The sequence below is a fragment of the Sylvia atricapilla genome, chromosome Z (genome assembly GCF_009819655.1).
Source record: "Sylvia atricapilla isolate bSylAtr1 chromosome Z, bSylAtr1.pri, whole genome shotgun sequence".
Lineage (NCBI taxonomy): Eukaryota > Metazoa > Chordata > Aves > Passeriformes > Sylviidae > Sylvia > Sylvia atricapilla.
Window position 1 is genome coordinate 647,783 of NC_089174.1, and position 25,274 is coordinate 673,056.

The window sequence follows — 25,274 nt, forward strand, 5'->3', positions numbered from 1 at the left end:
GTAAGGAAAGTTCCAGCTACCTCAAAGTATTACATTACCAGGAAAAATTGAAACACTTTTCCACTATCTAAAAAAAATGAAGCCTTAATAACAGAGATAGTGAGATTCCTCCGCTCATAGCTTTAGGCACAGATCATCTCACATGAACAAAAATTAGCTGCTTTTTCACAAGACAGCCTCTAACCACCAACTGTTATTTATAGCATAACACAAAGATATAAAACCATACCCAAAACCAAACTTGCATTCCTCAACCCTACATGAAAAAAACTAAAAATTAAAACCCCAAAATTAAAAAAAAAAGGAATCCAAGAATTTCAGTAATGAGAAAAGTAACTACTGAAAGGACAGTCTAAAACATACACTAGTGTGCACCAGGAAAGTTTATTTGGTTCTCCAACTGTTGGCCATTAATTCCAGCAATTTAACTGCTTCCTAAATATCTGCCAACACATGGACATCTTAAAAACCTGTCAGATTTAAACATGGATCCCCTCAAACAAATATGATCCCATTGCATTCTCATGCACTGGTTTTTTTCCTCTGGTAGGAGCTGTATCTGGGTGGAAATTTAACTTGGCAGTCATTGTGTTCACAGTGGGCAGTCACCTTCTCTCAAGACCTCATTAATCCACCATAGAAACTTTGCACTTGGCTGCTGTTGCTTCATTAGACTACACCCAGCATCAGCAACCCACACTAATAATCCACATAAAGTGTCAGTAAAAGGGATGCACGACCAAGCAGGAAACCACAGGTGGTTCCAAAGAGAGCAGCAGGGCAATGGAGCAGGAGGTCTGGGATGGCATTTAATCCCAGCCTCACCAATCCCAGTTTTACTGAGGCTTGTAGGAAGGGCAGGATGTGCTCAGGGAGAGCCCTGGCACCGAGGGGCAGCTGCTGGACCAGGACACAACATCCCAGACGAGCCAAGGACCAACAGGTCCTGAAGGGTCAGTCCCCAGAACTGTATTTATGCAAGCTCAGAGCATGCAGCACTTGCAAACCACCTGCAAGGACAGATCCTGCCTGTCAAGTGTTTGGCAAGCAGCTGCCTGACATCTCTGTGTAGGTGAGCTGAGGTGCCAAACACACAACCAGCTCTTCACCACCACTGACACAGCCCATCACCACCTGCACACGGATTTATTTACATGTGAATACACCCCAACAGGACCCACACCTTTGGTCAGTGACATGCACCACAAAGGCACAGAGGCACAGAAGGACAGCAGGTGACAATGAGTGCTGGTTCTGAGGGCCAGCACAGCCCTGACACCTGCAGCAAGCCCCAAGAACCACTAACACAGCCCTAGTGCTGGAATGATGCATGGATAACTTAACTGCTGTCAGTGTTCTGGAGGAACAGCTAAAACCTTTTCTTGCCATGATAAATGGCCTCAAGTCAGGCTGAGAATTTATTACAAAACGAGGAACACCCCTGGCCCTTGCTGTGTCCTTTTCCCTGCTGTGGTGACAGCCAGACACCCTGGTGGAGCCACTGAAACCACAGCTGCAGGACCTCCAGTGTGGGCACCAAGAACCACCCACAGGCAACTTCCAGCTACATGGAATCTAATGTCAAAAGCTTTAAAAACCTGGTGGCAGCCATCTCTGATGACTGAAGACCATCACCATGGAAGGACCACTATCAAACAACTGTGAAAAGCATTCTGGAACAGGGGCAAATATCACCAGGCATCTGCCATGGCTTTGCCAGGGGGATAAAACCCACACTTGGAGAGAATCACCCGTTCACCAGAGCAGGAGAGGAACAGTAAGTTTTAGGGAAAGAACAGAAATCCGAAGCAGTGTCCGATGTGCAGCAGAGGACATGGTCACAGGCAGGGTCACCTGCTCAGGAGAGCCCCACAGACACAGCCCAGCTGCCCTCGGGGCACATCTGGGCACATCTGCACCTCTGGGAACAGGACTGCAGAGAATTCCCAGAGCCTGACAGGAGGCTCACACAGCCTTGTGCACCTGTGTGAAAACTTAAAAATTACAACTCCTGACTGAGAAAGGCCATGGAATAGGACAGACATAGAGAGAAATGGAACTAGAAACAAGTTCCAAATGATGCCCTTGCAAATAAACGAGATATTTTGGAGAAACAGAACTGTAAGAGGTGCATTGTAGTAGGACCCACAAGGGGTAATTTTAGATGATTGGTTTGGAAGCATTAACAGTATTGTGTGGCAAAAGCTGATAGGCCAGAAAACACTTATAATGAATTGTAATTTGGAAATAGTTTGGCTTCTAATTGTGATGGTGTGAATGGTAATATCTGTACTGTCTCACCTTTCACATAAGACTAAAAATGAAATAAAAGTTTTTAAATAGCCCCATCTCTGGGTCAGAAAAAGGCACAATCCAACATGCATTTCCTTGGCACATGTGGGACCATCCTTCCAGCCTCCAACATTCACTCTGTCTCTTCTTTGTATTTCAGCAGATAATCTCTTTTTTTTCCTTTTCATCCTAATGCATTCCCCATCCTCATGGGTAGAACACATTGATGCTCTGCACTGCCATCTTCCCACAAATAAAACAGGGATAAAAACTACAAATGTCATGGGCACAAGTAATGAATATACTGCTGAAGAACTTTGAATATTCTCAGATGAAAGTGGTAAATAAATACTACATATCTTTTAAAAAAGGAATCCTTTTTTCTTCCCCTCATAATTTGATGGAGACTGCTACAGAGACCAAGCCCACAGCAACTGTGCATACGAAAGGAATTTGCTTAGCAGTAAATATAAAATAACTGCAGTAACTATTATGTTTCCTAACAAAACATTCAGCTTGCTAAATATCGCCCTGTAGCACATTCTTTAGCTCAAATAAAATAATAATAATTACATTAATAAAAACTTGCCATCAACAAGCCAGTAGAAAAAAAAAACATCTTCTTCCTGTAAGCTTTACTGAGAGAAAGTGATCTTTAGGATGGCTGCCGGCATCAGGATGTTTTTCAAGATAAATTCAAACATGTTTACTTTATATAAACACACCAGCTAAACAGACTGCTGGTTTGTGTCTTTCTTTTACGTCCAACTGCATTTCAGTCCCATCCAGAATTGCCAGAAACCATAACATCAACCCTGTCCATAGGCCTTGGCTCGGGTTCCAACTGAATAATCTTTGATGTAATTCAGAGTTTATTAAAGCTGTAAGGAAATATCTTTCCCCCCGGTTTTACATAGAGAGGCTTCAGCTCTGCTAGCTACAGGCTGTAGCAACCATAGGGTAAATAAAATAAAGGCAAAATAAATCCTCCTGCTCCTGTTGGACTATTGTTCTGGTATGTATGACACAATTTAACACAAAAAAAAAAATTACTTCCATGGATCCATTCACTCCTTGAATGAACTTTTCAGGTCATTACCTGAAACATGAATTTTCTCAGTTCTGTAACTTTTCACAGTCTGGTTAGTTTTACATTCTGCCAGCCCCAGGATGCTTACACTCACAGTAAATTAGTTTTGCTGGCATTTTGGAAGGACTGAAGTTGTGTCTCTTCAAGCCACAGAGAGCATCACTGCACCTCTTCAATCCTGCACCCACAAAGTGAAGGAAATCTCTTCTCTTTTGGCACAGGGGAGGGAAAAAAACCCCGTTTCCCCAGTATGACACTTTGGAGCAGTGAGAGCAGCAGCAATGCCACCCCACGGTCACTGTCACCTCCAGGACACAGAACAGCAATGCTCACTGAGCGCCTCCTCCACCGCTGCCTCCCACACCTCACCCTCCACTTCCCAAAGGAAATAAAGGTCACAAATGAGGTTACCCAGCCCTGAGGCTGTTCAGAGATATGCAGCATTTTTTTTTTCTGTTTGTTTGTTTCCTTTTAGGGTAAAACATTAGGCTATCAAGTTGCTTTCAGCTCCTTACAGGAACGAGTCTAAAAAAACCCCCCTAAAATAACTTGCTTCAAGTGACTGCCTGTAGGAAAGGGAAGGGTAGGAAAGTGGGGTATTTTGCTGCAATAACATTTTCCTAGTTGAGACAGCTGATGAAAATCTCTCAGGTATACATGCAGTAAAAAAAATCTCTGGCTTCTTTTCATCACTGCTTTGTTTTCCTCCTAATTTCTCCCAGCTGAAGGTGTGATTTTTTGTTAGCCACCTGCACAGCATAATAAACTCAGAGCACCACAATACTTACAAGCTAATTGAAAAAAAAAATTCTATTCTGGGGTTGTGAAACACTCAGAACCTCTTAATGACAACACAGTCTATCCAAACCATTTCACTATTAAGCTTTGCCAAAATCTTGATTAAGTATTCTTACCAAACAGTCCTGGCACTTCTGCATCACCCAGAAATCTTATTTTCAGCTTGCAGCTGCGTGCTCCTAACTTTGAAGTCTGGTTGACTCTGACTTGCAGCTTGCACAATGAAGACAGATATTACAGGAAGCACAAGGAGCCAATTCTCTAATTTTTATTCACAGCAAGCCATTTCTGGAGTCACACATTTTGCATCCCTCCTTCCTCCCCAACACACCACCAAAGCCAGGCGCCACACCAGCTTATTTTCAAACTGAAAGAAACAAAGCAGCAAAAATACCTTGTGAAAGACACAACTTGCTTTAGATGATATTTCAGAATTAAAAGTAGGCTCAAAATGGACTCTGATTGCATCTGGAAGCTGCTGCTGGATGGGGTCTGTGACAATGAGAGGCTGCCAGGGACAGCCCAACTCCTTCACTCTCACAGGGAAGAGCGCCTGATGTTTTGCTCTTAAACCAATTCTATAAATTTCCTCTGTGGCAACTATTTCCTGTGCTTATTTCCGAACTGGCATTAAAGGACAGTTTTATGGCATGCATGAATAGAACATAATTTTGAGATGGGCAGTACTGCCTCCAAGAACTCAGGCACTCGGGGAGGCAAACTCCTTGAACTAATGAGTTCTCAAACTGGTGATCTAAATTAGCCAGTCATTAGAACTTGAGGCTGTAGGGATTCAGCAGTGTATGGCCTGTGAGTGCCTTTCTGTGTCTGCTGGGAAAGGGAGAGCAACCTCCTATTTATGGCATAAATATCACAGGGATATTTACAATTCACTGACGTCTAAGGCATGCTTCTTGTGGTAAGGCAAGGTCCCAGCCCTGCTGTGCCAGGCAGAGTCACAAACACCTCCCCTGGCACCTGCACCTCAACATCTGCCCTGCCCTGCAGGGTTCCCCACCCCACACAGTCCAGCAGCACCCACGGGACCCCCAGCCTCGCCCCACAGACTGACCCAAGCCTGCAGAGCACACCCCACAGATTCTAAACCTGCCTGGGGGCTCATTCCTGGGGCAGCACAGGAATCCCCCTGTGCAAGGGCTGCAGGAGGAGTGCAGTGTCCCCCTGACCCCCGGGCTTGGCCAAGCCTGTGTGGAGCAGAGGGGGACCACCTGGTGACCACCAAAGGCCCTGCCAGTGACACACCTGCAGTGGGACAGGCTCCTGTGACAGCTGCTGCAACTCACACACACCTGGGCTGCTCCTGGTTTGGGGGGACCACCCACACCCACTGCACAGCCCCTGCTGAGACACCCCATGGAATGCTTACTAGAGAGCCACCAACCAACTGAGCCAAAATTATATGGATGAAACCTACTGGAGGCAAAATATTTCATGCCGTATTAATTCTTAAGGTTTGCACAGCTCCACCTTCATTCCCACATCAAAGAATTTCTCTGATGATTTTAGATGGTGATTTGAAGCTACCTTCCATTGTGAAATATCTTTATGCTTTAAATGAGTGACTGTCTTGTGATCAAAATTGAAAGCTGACAGCTCTTTCAACCATGTTTCCTCCAACATATGTAGAAATCTCTCAACTTTTTAATCTGCTGAAAAATTCTGAAATATGCTTGCTGTAGGTCAACACACAGAACTGTTTTTAGATCTTCCAAAAATATTAGCACAGAACACTCCCCCTTGACCTAAAAGAGTAATTGGATTAACTGCTAGCAGTAATAGGCTGTTATCCTCTGAAAAGACTAGCCCAGATAAGGCTGCATTTAGATCCTTGTGGATAATAAAGACAAAGACATACGACATCAAAAATTTGTTGATAAATGCTGCTAAGAATGCATTTCCCCTTTCCCCTGTGGAAATGGGACCAGGATTCTGCAGGGAGCCTTATCTCCCAGCTATTCCAGGCACCCATGGGCCTTGGAAGAGCTCTGCCCCATTCAGGGACACAGCTGGAACCACGACCTCACCGTGCCCACCTGCAAGGACAGAACTGCAGGGCCAAGATGCAAACTGGACCCACTTCTCAGGGACATCTGCTGGATGTCCCCAGCCTTGGCTGGAGCTCCTGATGGGGAGAGAAACCCTCCTGTCCTCTACAGCCTCAGACTGACATTTATTGAGGATTCACCGACTGTGCAGGTGGGCAGCAATGAAGCTGCAACAAGAAGTCCAAGGGCAAGCAAGGGAGACTTTGGTGCCTTTGGAAAGACTCTGGTGCCAAAGGCAAGCAAGGGAGACTCAGGAGCACAAGGAGTGTCCTGCTCTACCCTGCAGCTGCAAGGAGCAATAAGGGAAGAAACGGGAAGAGCCAGCACATCAATAGCTCATCCCAAGCCTGGTGTCAGCAGCAGAATGTTGTTTCAGTGGAGGTTTGGTATCAGGAAACACTGCATCAGCTGCTGTTGGGATCAGCCCCTGGAGGGATTCAAAAGATGTGAAAGTGTAGATGTGGCACCTGGGGACACACCCTGGTGGGAAACACCATGGTGCTGGGGAAATGGTTGGGCTTGATGACCTCTGAGTCTCTCCCTCCCTGAACAGTGCTGTGACTGTGAGAGCCTGGTCTGGGAGAACTGCAGTTTGCAGGCAGGGCTGTCAGCCTCCTGCACCTGGGCTGTGACCAGCAGATCCACACTCCTGCTGCTCAGGGGCTAAGGAACAGCCTCAGTTTACTCTCCACTGTGCAGAGCCAGCACCTTTCCCTTCCCAGCCATCAGCACCTGTGGGTTTGCCAGGCCAGATGTGCCCACTCCTGTCTGAACTCTGCAGCTCAGCTCTGCTGTGCCTGCCCCTGAATGAACGAACAAATGAATGAATGAATGAATGAGTATTTCTCCTCTGCCTGTTCCGAGCGGTTTCCTGCTTTCCCCATCTGCTAAAATAAATGCAAGCTGGCTGCTCTCCAAACAGGTGGGCTGGTGCATGCAGCACAGCAGACAAGGCAGTAATTCACAGGGTGCTCTTTGTTTTTGTGCAGCGTGTGTGCGGGAAGCAACAGGCACAGGGAGCACTGGGAGCACACCAGGGTGGGACTGGGGACACTGGAGAGCAGGACCTGCTTGGCCAGCGGCGGGAGATAACCCAAACAAATTGCACAGCCACCAAGGATTTGGCTTCTGGGATCAAGCTGCCACTCCAGCAGCTGGAGCAGACAATTCTCTTTCTGCTCCACCAACACAGGACAGGAGCATCACAGAACACAGGAGCAGATGCACAGCAACTCCAGAGGAAAATATGAGCCTCACTCGCCCCTCTCTACCATAAAATCCACTCTGACCAACTCACAGTTAAATTTAAAAATCATTGTGACAATTTGTGTCACTGCAGTGAACTTGCATTCTTCATTGACAAAGTTTAAGAGAAAAAGCAAGGAATGTCAATGTTTCCAAGATAATACCCTTGAAGTGTGGTGCAAATCAGGCATGCAGAGGAGAAGGTGTCTAGAGACCTGCTGGAAAGGTTCAGAATGAATGGGAAGCTAGCAGTTTTTGAAAGCTTTGGACAGCTATAGTGTGCTGTTTATGAAATATTAGAATCGTGTATCGTAACTTTAATGAGAATTAAATTATTAATGTAGCCCTATTTGGAGCTGAGAGAATAGCTTCAAATTGTAAGAGAAGTAGAGAGTAGTGGGAATGCCTTTTTTCTTCCTATCTATGGAGCACCATTGACAACAGCTGCGCTACAAAGAGACAAACTTCCCTAGAGTTGGAAAGGAAGAAAAAACGCAACAAAGCAACAAAAACACAAAGAAAGAACTGAAAAAGATCAGGATCCTCTAGGAAGAGCAAAACAAGGAATCATCAAATAATAGACTGCATCCCTCCCGGAAATCTGGCAGGATGAGCCAGGCCCCTGGGGAGCAGGAGATGAACACCAGCCTGGAAGTCTGTTCAGAGACTGTCACTGGAAGTTGCAGCTCCTGGGCATTTCTCTTGGAAGACGCAGACAAGAACAGAAGCACAATTCACAAAAGGACAGGTGACACCTCCCAATTATTTGCCCCATTTACTGAGGATTAACAAAAGGAAGGATGCAAGGAATTGAGTGTTTTAAAATTCAAACTCATTACAGAAAGAACTGTTCAGAGAAATGGCCTCAGAGGAAAACTTGCAAAGCAAAGGACAGAAAACTCATCAGCAGAAGCCAAAATCCTGGGTGTGCCATGGGAGAGGAGCAAAGAGTGTTCTCACAACGCTGGGGAGCAGCAGAACCTTGGACCCTGCTCTGCTTCAGCAGCCCACCCAAAGTGGCAAAGAGCCATGCACACAGAGGCTGAATAGCAGAGAAGTCTTTTCAGGGAAAAAATTATATATAATTTAACCTGAAATTAACGTCATTCTTCATTTCAAGGTTGGAAAATATTTTTAACAGGTTAAAGATTAGGCTTTTGCAGATAGAGCCCTATACACACATATGTACACTAAACAGGTGGATTTTAAAACAGTCAAATGAAAGGCTGCAATATTTTGTCACAGTTTTCTTAGACTAAGCTTTAGTTAAGCTGGATCCCCACCACAGGTGATTCTGCACAAATCACTTGATGCACACCCCAAAAGTTTACCCAGCAAGTTACACCACCTTGGAAACTACAACTCAGCTGTATGCTCAGTGGAGTGATTCTCACAGGCAGAACCCTCTGCCTACCCTGTCATTTCTGCTTAGTGTGCTACCTACTGCAGCAGCCACTGCTGGAGCAGCCTTCCCCAGCCCAGCTGCCAACGTGGTGACTGAATAATCCACCTCCAACAATCTGACAATTCTTCCCCCCATCTGGCCCATGTGGTGTTATTTATTATACCCACTTGAACAGCCATCTATTGAGGAACAACACTCACAACACCCCATTCCCCCTTTCCCGAAATAAAAGGACTGCCCTTCAGAAGGGGCTTGACACAGTTTTAGAAGCTGTACTGGGAAATGTTTTTCCTCTCTACACTAACCTAAAGCCTTTCAGACATTGCAGAAACCCACGTGTAATTATGCTCTCATTGTTACTCAGTGTGTCTACAACACGACGTAAATACGGAGAAGAGTTTCACTTTTCTCTGTTCATCAATTTAATCAGCAACAAGACATTAACAGAAGACTGAATTGCCTGTTTTCCTGTCCACCTTAATGATCACTTGTAGAGCAGATGTTCTGTGTACTGAGACCCTTCTCAGCTTCCCTTTTGCATGCTGCCATGGCAGCCCCACATTCTGCCCAGCAGATCTGCTAAACTAGCAATAACTGCACCAGAATTACCATATTGTCCGCACAGTACGGCCTTAAATGACATTATTATTTTACTTCAAGGGGTAGCCGCCAGCTCCTTGGGCCAGCTGAAGGCGAGGGGAGAGGGGCAGTCACAGCAGGGCTGTGAGCAGTGACCACAGTGACCAGGGTGACCACAGTGACCAGGGGAGCTGCCACAGCTGCAGCTCAGAGCCCCTCACAGTGATGTCTGTGTGCACAGAAAGGTCTGTGCTCACACCTGACCTGCACAGTGCTGGCACCCTGCAGCCTGACCCAAGAGCGATTCCAGTGGTACGTGTCTGCCAAAAAGAGTAAAAACCCAAGAGTGTGCTAAGTCAAACCATAAACAACTCATCTGGGGGACTGTGGCCCAGCAGGTCACTGGGCTGCTCTAGCCAGGGCCAGACACTCCTGACTGACAATGTCACCACCGGGAAGGACACAGCGACAGGGTCACAATGCAGACATTAAATGTAGATCTTTTACAAACCAGCACGCATTTGCACACAGCTCGGCATGAAATTCAGATGTCTGGAAGGTGATCTCCATGGCTGGGTGGATGCCACCCTCTGAGCTACACGACCACCATCCACTGCCAGCCACGGGAGACACCTGGAGCTCTGCACCAGGAGCTCCTACTGCTGCACAAACACTCCAGATGCAACACAATACTTGGAATTAACTTCTCCAGAAATCAAAAGGCAAAATGATCAAATAAGGTTGTTCTCTTAGAGCAGAAATAACAGTGGAGCTTATTGCCTTTGTGTATTTTTATACTACATTGCATAATATGCTCGCATTGATGTTCAGCACCGTAAATGACATAAAAAACAACCCAAGGCAGCAAGCACAGCAGAGCTCTAAGAAAAAAATCATCACATTTCACATTCCAGTGCATGAAGTGAATGCTGCAGTCCTCTAGCTTACAACAGTCTATCAAAGTTAGCAAAGACAAATGTGTGTCTTAGAAAAAAGACATTGTTTCAACACTGAGCTATAAATTAGCTTCTGGTTTTTAGGAGGCAGCAAGTGGCCTTTATCTTAGTACAAGACAAAGCCACTCTGTTCAAACTAAGGATGTTGCCTGCTGCATAGTGTAGCTGGGGAGCTGCCTCGGGACACCACACTCACTTTTTACTGCTTTGAAATCACCCATATTAGAGACAAGTCCCTGTTTTGTGTCATTACCGAATTTATGCCTACTGGGACTTTACATACCTGCCAAGAAATGAAAACATTAATTCTGAAAGTTGATGGGAAAACTTTTAAGCATGGGAAGGGTGCTGCTGCTGTAAATGTCTCAAACACACGGATTCACACCGGCTCCAGTTAAACAAAAAAAAAATACCAAGGAAAGTTATAGATGCATTTGCAGTAGCTGAATATTTGGCCCAAACAACTGTCAAAACAAATGCTGGAGTACACCGGGCCTGTAAACTCTCCTTCCTGAGCCCTGCAGTGCTGTGGACAGCTCCAATTTACAAACTGTGTTCTCAGCACCATTTGCACCATCCCAATCACCAGAGCCCTTCCATTGCTCCTTGCCCTGTACGCCACATAAGCACTCACAGTGTTTTTAATATCAGCCCCCACAACCCCACTTACACCTCTGAGCGACTACAGGAAAACCTGAAATTAATTTCTAATAGCTTCTCAAAGAATTCATTTAGGGAACGAGGTCTTCGCAGGTCGCAAACAAACCCACCTCTCCTCTTACCTTTAAATTTACTAATCTGTAACTTCCATTCTCCCCGTGCACTCTGCTCCTGAACTCAAATTCCAAAGAGCAGTTTGCAAAATGTTATTAACATTTTAGTCTGCCTTTGTCTAATAATTTCACAACAGATACACAGCTGACAAAGACTTCTGCGCTTGTTATTTCATGCACCTGCTTGCCTCCAGACTAAGGAGAAGGGGAAAAGGAAAAGCTGCAGATGCCAGGAGTGCCATCCCACCCCAGAATGGTCCTACCTGTCTCCGAGCTCTGCGACCAGCCTGTGAGAAGCCCTCTCTGGAGGCAGCAGGCAGTGACTTTGAGCTGCTCTCCTTGTCCTGAGCTGTCATGCAGATGTGGGATGGAGGCTGTCCTGGCTGCCTGTGGATCTCCAGGCTGCTGAACACAATGATCAGAGATGACTCACTGTCACTCTCACATACATTGGATGGTTCTGTCGATTTTCTGACTGGAGGTAGTGCTGTAATTGCTGTGTCTCCCAGCTGAGGGGCTGACACGGGCTTGGCTCAGCTCTGCAGCCCTGCTGGGGCTCAGACCTTCCTCACCTGGCACAACTTCCCCTCTGCCACCAGATAGCATGACAAAAGGGAGCTTCCCTTGGCCACATCTGACATTTCAGCCCTGAAGTTTACCTCCAGGAATGCTTTGCATATCGTGTATTAATAGATTCTGACTAACAGCTTTAGCTCCACATCATGTCTAGACAAAGTGTCCCGCTGTGGGCAGTAGCCTGGAAGGGCACTTGAAACAGCTGTGGGTGAACAAAACATAAACTGTGCTGCTGACAGGTTGCGTGCATGCTGTATCTCATCTAGTTTCTCTCCAGGAAGTGGAAATAATGGGGATTTCATGGAAGTTTTAGGCAGAAAGAGGCCAAAGCTCAGGTCGGCCAGAGAACTAGGAACAAACCATGTTTTCCCCAGCCTGGGCATCAGGAAGAATTCCTTCCCTGGAAGGGTGGTGAGGAATTGTTAGGGACTGCCCAGGTTGGTGGTGGATTCATCATCCTTGGAGGTGTTCAGGAAGCAATGGGCACGACAGTCAGTGATCTGGGCTACCCACGGAGATGGAGATGGCCACAGCTGGTGGCAGGATCTTGGAGCCTGCTCCAACCTTACTGATTCCATCACTGCAGGAGAAGCTGGGCCTGCCCCTGGATCCTGGAAGTGCCCAAGGGCAGGGCAGGGAGCACCCTGGGCCACTGAAAGGCTTCCCTGCCTGTGGCAGGGCTGGGACAAGGGGACCTTCGAGGTTTCTTTCACCACTCTGTGGTGTTATGTGTGCCCAGAATTAATGAAACAGTCAGACCAGAGGGGAAGTAGATAGTTCCACAGAAGATTCTGCTGGCAAAAATGTGCAGAGGCTCTCTGCGGAGTCCAGGTGTACTCAGCAGGGTCCATCTCTACACCCTGGCTGCATTCTGACAATCAGGTGCGCCCAACACTGACCAAAATCCCTCACACCACACGGCACCTGCAGGAAAGTGACAGCACAAAAGCACCACAGTGGCAAAGCCACAGTGAAAGGATGCTGGAAGCAGAGAAAAGGTGGTAAAGTATTTATAGCCCACCAGAGAGTCTCCACCACCTCTCAGCAGCCACCAGAGTTTGCCTGCCCTTGGGTGTTACTTGCCTGAATGGGAAGCATTTAACTCCCTTTCAGTGCCTTTCTCTGTGCTCTAACACGCTCTGGTGCCATTACCGCTTTAAATATTTACTTGACATTATCTTGCATCTGGCAAATGTGTTCTGATTCTCCCCAGCAAGTCCCATGCAGGATTAAGTTCTCCACTGGTCTTTGCACAGTAACAGATGCCATTTTATTTTTTGTATTTACCACTGCAATTCTCTCCAAATCAGGTCCGCAAAGTCCCAGAAGTTTTCCAACAATTCTGTTAAGACAGATGAGGTTTGCAGGCACCAGACTAATTTCTAGGTTTCTCCAGCAGTTAGGACTTTTCCTGCCTCCATCAGGCTTTCTCATTTTCTGTGCTGCTCAGACCCATAAAAAGGCTGCCTGTTACTATGTTAGTGCTGTCAATCCGTATGCACCTTCTCCATTTATTCTCTAATTCTTAATTAACTATTTCATAGTGCAAATTCCCATTTTTCAGATAAGGTGCTGTTGTCACAACAGCCCTGTTAGTGCATTATTGTAACTATAATGCGTTCATAAATAACACATCAGAGGCGTAGAATATGTTGCATTTTTTTACAACTTCTGCAATCCAGTTGGTCTACGTAATAGAAATTGTAAACTGAATAAGAAATTAATTTTCAAAGACTTAGTTGTCCAAAAAAGTTGTCATCTCTAATTTTTATTGGTCAAATGTTATTTTCTTTCTGATGCTAAATCAGAATACTAGAATAAAAAAATGAAAGTCTCTGAGTAGGGAACTGAAGTAAAAAACAGCAACCAAATTCCACTGAAGGCCATGTAATCATAGGGGTGGGAAGGAGAGAACAGAAAAACAAGCACACAAATATTTTTTTAGTGAACCTGTGGCAGGATAACAGCACACGTCTTCAGTGAAACACTCCAGAGTCAACTGCTGCAAGAATTTCTTCATGGGCACTCACGGGCTGTTCTCCATGGGCCCTTGCAAAGGCCACAAAGTGCTCTGTGTCCTGCACAGGTGTTACCTGTGGGCAGGTGACACACACCCCACAGCTCATTGCCTGCTGCAAATCGCCCCCATCCCACCCCAGAGGGACACGGGGACAAACAAAATCCTGCCTCATCCGAGGCTTTGGCTGGGCTCGCACAGCCCCAGGAGAGCCAGCAGGACTTGGATCTGATCTCAGAGCCCTGCCAGGAGACCTGTCTCCAACAAAAGGAGCAGCTGACCAGCACAAAAGGGCTGCACAACCTCCCCCCTCCCGGGGAACCAACACAGATGCTCCAGCACAAAGTCAAGGGAACATTTTGAGTATTTCTGTCACCTTGCTGTGCCCCTGACAGCTCACACTATGGGCAGGCTGCTGTGCCCCCATTCCTACAGCACTGCACAGGTGCAACTCTCCCCAGTTATTCCCCAAGAATAAATATATTTATTTAAATATTCAGCCAAAAACGGGGAGTGGGAGTTGCCCAAGAACAACTTTGTCCGTTTCTAGAGAAGTAAAACCTCCCAAGAACGCTTTTTCTCTCAAGCTGCAATAATTAGGCAAGGCCAGGTGCTGCGGGCAGCCCAAGGCTGCAGGCAGTGGAACACCTGGGAAAGGTCACCCCAGCCTCTCCTGGATGGCCTCAGAGCCCCGGAGCTGCTGAGCACCACACACAGGCACTAACACAGGGCCAAGCTCTGTCCCAGGGCACAGCACAGCCCACCAGAGCTGCTCTGGCACTGACTGCAGCACAGCCACATTCCCTCCACACCGAAACCAGACAGGCTTTCATTTCATTTTTGGCTCACTCTCCATCACGAGGTTATTAAAACCTGGTCAGATAAGGCCTTTGCAGGCTATCCAAGGGTAAATCACCTAAATGCACACCTCCAGCTCACAGCGTTTTATTGTTGCTGCTCCTGGCATATGGAGAGCTGAGATGAAAACAAGCAAATACTGGCAAAAAACTATTCCAGAAAACGCTGAATATTTATGGCTTGTACACGGAAACCTGACTGGCAAGTGAATGCTTCAGGTAGAGATAAAAGGAGTGACAGAAGAGTAACTTTTATCTATGCAGTCTACATTTAATGACTGCATCAACATTTGCAGATGATTAGGGCCAACCTAAGTGCTTTGTTGTTCCTTTGTTCCATTTCTGAAGGGTTCGGACTTTATTTATTCTTTTTCTTCTGTTTTTTTTTTTCCTTCCTCTCCCCCCTCCCTGCAACTAAATATAATTTTTGGCTTTTAAAGACCTATTTCCATTTATAGCATCCAGCTGACAGGCTGGGGATGATATTTCCTAGCTCAGGCATCTGCCTCCTTGACAGAGGGAGAGATAATCACGTTGGGTGAAACAGGCTCAGCATCTATGACAAGCTTAAGATGTCAGAGCTGAGAGCATCGTGTCTGGCCCCTCTGGATGTTTTTTCTTGAGGAGTTCAGCCCCATCTGGTGTGGAAGGCAGCCAGCCTGCAGTGCTGGGGACAGGGGACACTTCACTGCTGAGGCTGCCACAGCTCCTGTTCAATTGCTCGCTTAGAATTATATTAAAATGAAACAAGATATTAGGTATTTATAATTACCATTTCATGTAAATAATGTGTATATTATGTTATATATTAATTATATAACAATTAATGTATAACACAATAGAATTATGTTATATTAATAACTGGTGATAAATATAACATATAATGTATAATATATATTATATATATTATATTAATATATTAATAATTGCTGATAAAATAAACATTAGATTTATTTAATTATGGCAGCCACACGCATGTGTGGTCAAGCTGACAGCCTGCTTTCCTTGAAGCAACTCGCTGCTCTGGAACTGCTTGTGCTGGACAATCCTCCTTCCCCCCTGGACCTGCACCTGGAGCAAGCCCACCTTCACAAATGTCACAGCCACCTTGAGCCTTGAGCCCAGGCAGCAGGGCCAGGACAAAAAGGGTCTGCCAGGGGCTGAGTCTGGAGAGGCATTTCCATGGATTCAACCCTCAGATCCAAGAAATGCCACCACCACACATGTCTCTGCCTCCTGGATCAGAACACACCCACAGCTCCTGCCCCCTCCACGCTCACTTGAGTTCTGCTTTTAATTTGTAGATCAAATGTTCTGCGGTCACAAATTAAATTATGCTGATAAAATTAGTTAGATCAAGGTACTGCTTTTCTTTTGAGATGGGCCATTTGATGCTGCAAAACGCCACCAAATGAGTCTTTCTGAAAGCAGACTCCTCCTCACAGGTAGATTTTTTCTTACTGGATGCTGATGTGAATGCTCACAAATCATGGAAGATTTCAACTTGCTGCCACTCCAGGAGTCTGGTCCTCCCCTCCATCCTTCCTGTTATCACACGGCACAGCTCATGTGAGGGAGATGAGAGTCTGGCCAGACATGAGGGCTCTTACTGAAATTCATGTCACAATGAGCAACTGCTCCCTCTGACCCTGCAAGAGACTTCTCCACAGGCAGCCACAACCTCACACGGTGTCCTGGGGGAGAACATCTGCTAACACCTGACTAACACCTGAGCGCCCCCGAGGTGCCACGTTTACACCCAAATTTATACCCAAACAGACAGGAACACTCTGACTGAAGCCTGTGTGAGGATGTGTCTGTAGGCACCCACAAACTCAGCCCCTGCACCAGCCTTGCCCAGCTCTCTCTGTGCCTTGCTCCTGCTGCTCTGTCAACCCTCTCAGGCACTGCCTCAACACTCGGCCAGTTTCTCACATTTCCTCTCCTTCTCTGCCAGGAGAAGTGGAAGAGATCACCCAGATGCAATTTCAGCAAACAATAAATCCCTTTATCAGTGGTGCTGCCCTGAAAGACAGTAGATGGAAATCTGAATCTGATTTTCCAGTTTCTACAGCATTTCTTTCCCTAAGATCATTAAACTCCAGGCTCAAAGTTACAGTTTAAATCATGTCTTTTTGCAGAACACTCAAAGCTCCAAACAATCAAATTGTGATTCATAATCTGTCATTTTCAGTCAATATATCATGTCTAGCAAACACTGATTTACATGTAAGATTACAGACTTTGTGGTTGTACTTTCCAAAGCTATTCAATAACAGCAATCATAGCCAACAACTGATTGGTAATTTTTTTAGTACACAGAAATTAATCTTTGCTAATTTGACTCTAAATTACAAAAAATTCCATAATTCATTTTCCCATACTAAAGTGGTGGTTGGTTTGGTTTCTTGGTCACATCATTCTTCCCCTGCATCTTGTCCTTTGACTATTAAATTCTTCGCTCACATCTCATTTTCAAAGTTTACTTTCTTTGTATATTTGCTAGAAATACAGTATTGCCTCCTCTGTTTTCACCTGTGTCTTTGAGCTTTGACTCTCTGGCAAAAGATCCTCCAACCTGTTAAATTCTTTCAATGCATCCTTTTGTGTGAAGTCTGCACATCCAAACATCCTCCTCACCAAACAACTGCACCCTGACTGCCCAGGGCAGACAGGCAGCTCCTCTCCTGCCCTCCCCAAAGGAACAATTCCCACCCTCTGCCTGTGCCTTGCCCTGGAGGTTCCTGTGTCCAGCCTCACCAGAACCTCAGCTCTCTCACAGACTGAGAGGCTCTGACTGCCCCAGCCCCACGCCCAAAGACTGCCCCAAATTAGCCTCTGCTGGGCTGTTCCCAGGTGTGCACCACAAAGCAGCTGGTCTCCTCCAGGACAGGCTGGTTCCAGCCTGACAGGACCCTGAGCAGCCTCCTGACACACAGGGAGGGACAGGAGCATGACAGCACCTGGGGCAGGGCGGGTCCACCCAGGGGCTCAGCTCACTGACATCACAATTAAAACTAAAACCGTGATGGGAAGGGCCACCTGTGCATGTGCAGAGCCAGCACCCTCCCCAGGGGATTGTTATTTTAACACCTGTCTGCTGGTACGTGGCTGAGTTATTAATAGAAAGGATCACACGCAGCCTGAGGTAAATTAAAATTCCAATTCTGCTATTCCGTGTCATTGTAGAATATGCCAGGCTGTTTGATTTGGTCTCTAGCAAAGCAGGCTAACAAACTTCCTTCCAAGCCATTAATTCAGATATTCAATAAGCCTAACACAACTGCACTGGCTCATTAAAGCAATTTGAGGTAACCTGCACTCATTAGAGCAGCCACCATCTATATACCTGTGACTGCAGCCTTGTTTTCAGACAGCATCAGAGATGACCTGCTGAGCCAAATGCCTCTTCTGTCTCAGGAAAACTTCAGGGAAATAGCAAATCCTTGATTTGCTCAGGCTTTGAAATCCATTAAAATGCAAGAATCTTATAACGTTTTGAGGTGTTGTGGTTTTTTTTTTTTTTTTTTTTTTTTTTTTTTTTTTTTTTTTTTTTTAATCTGGTGAAGGATTATTTAACTAGAAGAAGCGAAATTCTTCAATAAAGACAGTAGTACCATGACGACAGTCATGCAGGACACAAGTTTGCAGACAATACTGACAAACTCCCTGCTGTATCTGTTTGAAAGGACAGTTTAACCATTCAGGAAAGGAAATACAGGAAGGACAAATAATTGAAATACTAAGAACCAACCTGTGACCTTGGTATGCAGTCCAGGCTGCCATCAGTGTACAAAGCAGCTGCAGAGAGCTGCTGCCCATTTGGGGAAAAAAAAAACCCCATAAAAATCCTTCTGTGCTTAATAAAAAAATGACACTAAAAAGAAGGTACAAATACAACTGAGGCAACATTTAGCCTTTAAGCAGAGGCATTTACAGGTGTACCTGTAAATGTCATCAAGCCCAGGATAATTAAGCCTGGCCCTTGAACTACATCAACCCATTTCAGTAGCTGGAGGTGAAGCACAAAATCCTTGAGAGACTAATTCTGAGTCCTCTAGCAGAGGAACTAAGTAGCTTAACACAATGCACCTTCTGTGGACTTAGCACACTTGAAGAAAGAATGTTGTTGTTCACAAAAGAGAAACAGGCATGTAGCAGACTTCTGACCCTCTGCTACTCAGTAAAATCAACTGCTTAACAACAACAACAAAATAATCTCTGCACTATTTTGTGGCACGTTTGCTGTTTCCTAAACAAAAAACCTGCCTCTTCCAAGTCAGGCTCCCAGGCAAGGTGAATAATGGCACTGCAGGCTGCTGCCCTCCTGACACCCCTGAGCCACCTCTGGGGTCACAGCACATGGAAAGGTTCATTAAACTGAATTCGTTCATTTATTTGTTTTCATTTCCAGCCACTACATCTCACACAGCCAAGCCACCAGAGCTGGGAGAAGCACCTGGTATGTGCATGGAGGGTTCTGGGACTAGGACCAGAGTTTTCCTGCCCTTGATGTCTCTCATTTTAACTGAGAAAACTCACTTTAGCTGGAGGGACAACACATCCTCTGTCCCCTCTGTGGGCTGGCCAGCTCAGGCTCATCTCTGCTTTCCCTCACTCCCCATGACAGATCCTTCCATGTATTCATGGGGAGGAACTCAGTTTCAAAGGGGCTGCTCAGAGAGAAGTAAGGAGAATTTCATCCAGTAATTTTCTTTCTCAAAACACTTCTAACGTTCTTCCTCAATTTTTTTTTTTTTAGAAGGCCTCCTGAGAAACCTGCTAAATAATTAATATCTCTTTCTTATTTTGCTACTGTAATGTGAATACGTAATCTACTCCTTAGTAACCACGATATTACAAGGGAATGAAGTGCTGCAGTGGGGTTCCAGGGAGAATTGACACACTTCCTTCCACTGAGTCACCTGCACAGGGTGGCTCTCATCCCATTCCCCATCACCACATCCCAGACAGGGTCTCCTACAGCTCTGGAGTCTCTGTGGAGCATCAGAAGGAGCCAAGGTGGTGGTGACAGCAGGAAATTCTCAGTCCTCTTTGAGAGGTTTCTACCCTTGAGCTCAGCAGACAGATCAGAGGGAGCAAAAGCCCCAAAGCTCCACAAGTATAATACTCTCAAAATGACTCCTGACAATTAAGCTGTGCTGTCTTTGGAGGCTGTAAAGTGTTGTAGAACTGCACCAGACACAGGCTCTGGAACAATGCAGCCTGTGCTCTTCTCGAAATCCACCTTCCCTCCAATAAATGCTCTGTTATCAAAGTGATTAGATCTTATTTTTGATTTTCTAAAAAAAAAAACCAGTGCGCTCCTACTTCCTGCCAAATTTAAGTTTTAATTTCTAAGGATTTTTCAGTCTATGTCAATTAGAATTGTGACCACATCTTGATTGCATTTTCCTGCCGTGTTCTCTGGCCAAGAAAATCCACATAATTTAAGTTTGTTAACATTTCCTGTTTTCCCTCTGTTTACAAAGAGATTTTAGGCATTGAAACATGGAAAGTAATAAATCAAGAGAAGGGCAGTGAAGACATACAGTTATACAGCATTTTAGTTAACCTTCAGTCCTATTTCAGTGAAACAAAATAAACTCCTCCAGCCTCTCCAGAAATTTGGAAATGAGCAAGCAGAATAAGAGTTCGGGTTATTTTAGTGCTCCAGGCTTGGAATTTGATCACGGAGTTACTTCTAGGAGTGTCCAAGGAGCCCCAAAGCACAGATTTATCCACACTCTGAGGGGATGGATGTTTGCTCTGCCCTGGGTTTTCCAGGAGCGTGGCTGCAGGGGTCAGCCTCATGGAGGGAACGTGCATTTTCCATCACTGCTCTTATTTCTCATGTCAGTCCTATTCTGTCCTCAAGGAAGAGGGACAAACCTGCAGTAGCACCTCTCAAGCCTTTTAAAACCCCCTGGATGTTCCTTCCCTCTCCCCCAGGCCACTGAACACAGAACTCCCCCTTCAAAACTCAAATGAGGATGATTGTTCCATAAGTGGAACAGTGGAACTCCTCTCCCCACCTTCCTCTCTCATTTCTAACACTCCTCATTTCAACGCCATCAGCACTTGCCCAAGCATTCAGAAAGTATCAGCATAATAAAGCACAAAGCCAAAAGTCTTCATGGTGAAGAGCTGATAGCAGGTAGGATGTTTTTATGAAGACAGGTTACAATCAAGCCAATCAGTCTCCAAACCACTCTGTAGAGAAACATTCAATTTCTAACATCAGGAGGAATGTTCCCCACCTACGCTGTCATCCCTGAGGGTGAAGGAGACTCTTGGAAAAAGGGAACAGAGTGTTCAAAACACCAGCAGATCACATGCAGCACAACCAAGCCTTCACATTCACCAGAAGGTCACCAAGCCTGCACACTGAAAGCTAGGATCTATTTAAATGTTGTCACTGTGAAGTGGATACATCTTCATTTCGTCCAAAAGGCACTTAAAACACCGCAGCCTTGCCCATCTATCTGGGGAACGAGCTCCAATCTCACTCCTCAGTGAGGCTGGAGGAATTAGCACTGCTCTGAATCACACATCAGGATGGAGTCCCATCAGACTCCTGAGAGGCTGATTACAGTGTCACATTCATTAGGTCAGAAGGAAACACAGTCTGTTTGAATCTAGGATTCTCTTCAACTGAGAGGCACTAAAAGAAAAAGAACAAACCAATTTATACGTTTAAGAAGTGAAATGAAGGCCTGTAATCATCAGAGTTTTAATGATCTCTATCAAATTACCGTCTCACAGCAACAGATGTGCTGAAGGGTTTGCAGCAGTAGCACCTTCATGCTCCAGCACTCCACTGTGGGGAGCAGAGAAAGGGCTGAGGGGACCCCAGGGCAAGGAGTGAGGCTAGCAAGGACAGCAGGGAATTACTGGGAGGCAGGGAGGGATGCTGGCAGGGACCCGTGGGCACAAGCCACAGGAAAACAGTTCCAGGGAGGACAAAGCAAAAAAGCCTGTCACAACAGCCACATCACCCTGGTCTGGGGGCTTTAACCCCCTGGGGCACAGGAGGAGGGGAGGAAAAGGCACCACATCTCCTACCTTGAGCTATGGACTTCCACCTTCTCCCCATTCCATCACTGCTGGGCTGGCTGGGTCCTTGGGAGAGCAAAGATTGTCCAGCTTGCCATCCAAACCCCGTGCCCACCCCGCCTGAACAAAAATAAACGCTCGGGATGCACTCAGGCAGCGACTGGAGAAATCTGGAGCAGGAGTGCCCAAGGAACAGGCGTGTGCTGAAGTCAGGCAGGCCAAATTCTCCTGCCTTTGTGTCCTGCAAGTGTGTGGGCAGCAGCAGGAGGGTTCAGGGTGCACCCCACACTGCTGCCTTGTGAGCTCAGCCTGTGCAGATGGAGAGGAACCTCAGCAGGGTGTGATGGAGAACTGCCTCAGCTCCCTCTGTGAACACAGGGATACAAACATCCTCCTGGGAATTAGCATTTACATTTTATTTGTGGCTTGTTGGCTTGGGTTTTTTTCAGGCTGCTCTAGGCAACATATTTGTACTTCACTGGACACAGCTTTCCTAATAACCATTACTGTTCCTGGTAATTTTTAATGAGTTGATGCAAGGCAATTTTACTTCCTTCCCCCTTCTGAAAGAATTTATTAAAAAAAAAAAAAATCTGTATAGGAATAATAGACTCATAATCAGAGAAGCCACATGCCATGATCAGAATTAAAGGAGCCATCTGTTTCTTTACAGTCATGCACATCTCAAACAAAAAGTACACACATGACATATGTCATTACTTCCACTTTCCTGAGAGAAAATATTTGTCATGATTGCCTCCCACGGGAGCGCAGGAGGCTCCACCACCAGCTTGCAGTGCTGCAGGAACCCCTCCCACTAAAGCCCTCCAAGCAGTGGATTCAGGTTTTATCTCCTCCTCAACCAGCCCAGCAGAGCTTTCCATGCCTCTGTGAATCCTTTCCAAACCTACTTTCCACAAGGTCTGCAGCTGGGGCTTGGCTTTTGCTGCTCCCTGCCACCAACAGGAACTGCCCTGCTGAGCTCCACACACACACACACTTGTGTCTTACCATTTAAAAGTCAATGTAGGAAATTACACCGTTCACTGGATGATGTATTTTCATGTCAGTATGCTGTAACATGCGAATTGTTTTTTTTTTCCTTTCATCTAATTTGGAAATGCAGTGATAAAAGCAGCGCTGGAGATGCACCAGACACACCCAGACACTCCTCAGCATCAGCTTCCCTGCAGCCACAGCCAAGGGGTGTGAGCACTCCCCTCCTGGCAGGGCCAGCAGCAGTGTGTCTCCATCCTTGGCTCCTCACCCCACAGCTGTGGCCAAAGCTGCAGGTGACACCGCAGGGGACACACCTGCACCGCCAGCACCTGGCAATGCCCTGCCACAGCAGCAGAGCTGGCAGGCCCAGATCCACGTTTATACGGCACCCAAAAGCATCAGCTGCGGTCACACACGTCCCCAGAGTGCTCTGCTGGAGCAGAGGACGCCTCTGGTGGGGCAGGTTTTGGGACAAACCACCGTGGACAGCACAGCTCTCTGCCGCTCCTCTCCTGCTGCAGGCACAGTCACTCCTGCACACCACACCTGCCTGCATCCCACCTCAGCCCAAAAGCCTGCCTCAAGGAATGCCTGCCCTGCTCCCAGAGGCTTCTGACCTTCGTGGTGTGTCCTAACAGCATCTAACCAAAAGGACAACTGAAATAATCAGTACTTCTTTAGTCCCCGCAGTAGCAGAGCCCTGATCTGGTGCTGTGCAGGCACAGAGCCACATCTGCTCCCCACCAGGGCCAGAGGAGGACCCAGGGCAGGGTTTGAGCCTGGCACTGCCCTGCTGTGAGCCAGGCTGCTCGGGACAGCCATCAGCACATGTCACCCCTGCACGGAGCCACGGTGGTCCTGCTCCCCTCTGCCACCAGCCCTCACCCACACACCAAGGACAAATCCTCTCAAAAAAGCCTCTCCTGAGACGCTGTAAAATCCTTCCATCTGAAACATCTCCTCCTCTTCTCCCTGCCTTGCCTAAGTTCAAACACTGAAGAATTCAAGGCCACCTCCTGTGCCACTGAGACATCGTGAAAGGATTTCTTCAGAAAAATCAAAGGGTAGCTTAATTTAAGTTTGTCTGACCTGGGTTGTTACCCTTGCTTTCAGTTATGGAAAACCTTTAAACAGGAACAGGAAAAAAAAAAAAAAAAAAAAAAAAAAAAAAAAAAAAAAAAAGGGAAAGTAAAAGTTGTCTCTGGTTCTTCAGCTTTTGTCTGTGTCTTGTGTTTTTGCTATAAGCTGCTCATCAGAGGCCAGGAGAAAAGCTCTGAAGTTAAAACTCTGGCAGCTCTGCAGGAGATGTTTCCTTCACCCATCTGCTCTCCCCGTGGATCATCATTCCCATGCACAGACATGTACCTCAGTGTTGGCAAGGCTCTGTGACCCTGAGCTGTGCTGTAAATTCTCCGTGTCAGCTCAGTGGAAAACACTGTCTTGGCCATGTCTATCCATATCCTGCTTCTGTGACATCTTGCATTATGATGCAGGATTGCCCACCCATGGCAATCATTGCTCCGCTTTGATCATCTATGGAATGCATAATGATGGAAGATGTTACAAGGAAAAAATAAAACAAAGCACTTTATATCCTTAATTCAAACACGGTTTTAACACTGCCCATTTTAAAAGTACATTTTTAAGTCCTGTAAATACACACACACACACACGTATAGTGCATCTACTTTTTATCTAGCCTTCTAAACACAAACTTGTAATGACGTATTTGCACTGGGGCTACGATCAGTACCAGATTTGTGTTTCAGAGGCATGAAGTCAGGACGTACTTCACAATTCCCATCCTCTTCCATTCCACAGACACATTCCTAAATAGCTACGTACACTGACACCCTATTTAAAAAATAACTGAGATAAGCCTCTGCTGAAGAAGAGGGCAAGGTGCAATCAAGATTTATTGGTATTTCAGCTATCCTGCACTTTTCACATCCTTCTGCCTTCCAACAATTACACTCTACTGCAAGGCAGGTAGGCAAAAATATCCATCCTGAAAATGGCTCACTGCCAGGGCTGTGGGGACAGCTCTGCGTCCTGGGTGCTGTCACTCCCAGGGTCACTCCCCAGTGCCACCAGCAGCACCTGGGCAGAGCCACCTGGGCAGGGCAGCCTCCTCCTGCTGCTGGGGCACACCAGGAACCTGCTCAGCACCCAGCAGCCATGGTCAGGGGTGATCATTCTGCTCACTGTGACTGCCCCTTGACAAAGCAGTTCCACCAGCCAGCAGCCATCCACACCCCAGGCTAACAAATGCTGAATATTATTGCTTTTTATTAAACCTCTTCTAGCAATAGTAGAGGCTATTTTGAGACTTGGAAGGAAGCAAGCCATCATTCAGCCATCGAGAGGAGCGTCAGTAAACTGAGATCAGCCAAGGAAACCAGCAGTGTTTCAGAAAAGCTCTTTCTGGAACCTTCCACCACTTCTCGCCTAACAAAGCCTGGCTCAGATGAGAACACACACACATGGCAGAAACTGTCTGTAGTAACTCGCTGCTTACACAGGTTTTGAAATTCTCTTTTACTGCTCACTTGACAGTGGGAGAAA

At 46.3% G+C, this 25,274-nt stretch overlaps 1 protein-coding gene across 2 annotated transcripts in view; it reads right to left on the bottom strand.

Moving 5' to 3' along the window:
- Positions 1–25,274, bottom strand: part of FGF13 (fibroblast growth factor 13) — a 201,259-nt gene that overhangs the window by 96,406 nt on the left and 79,579 nt on the right. Inside the window, exon 1 of one of the 2 annotated variants that reach the window (XM_066339443.1) lies at positions 21,720–21,788. The exons of the other annotated variant lie outside the window; for it this stretch is intronic. Coding sequence (XP_066195540.1) covers positions 21,720–21,750 — 31 coding nt within the window. The 5' untranslated portion in view covers positions 21,751–21,788. Of the gene's footprint in view, positions 1–21,719; positions 21,789–25,274 lie in introns of those variants that run through there. 2 annotated transcript variants of the gene reach the window in all.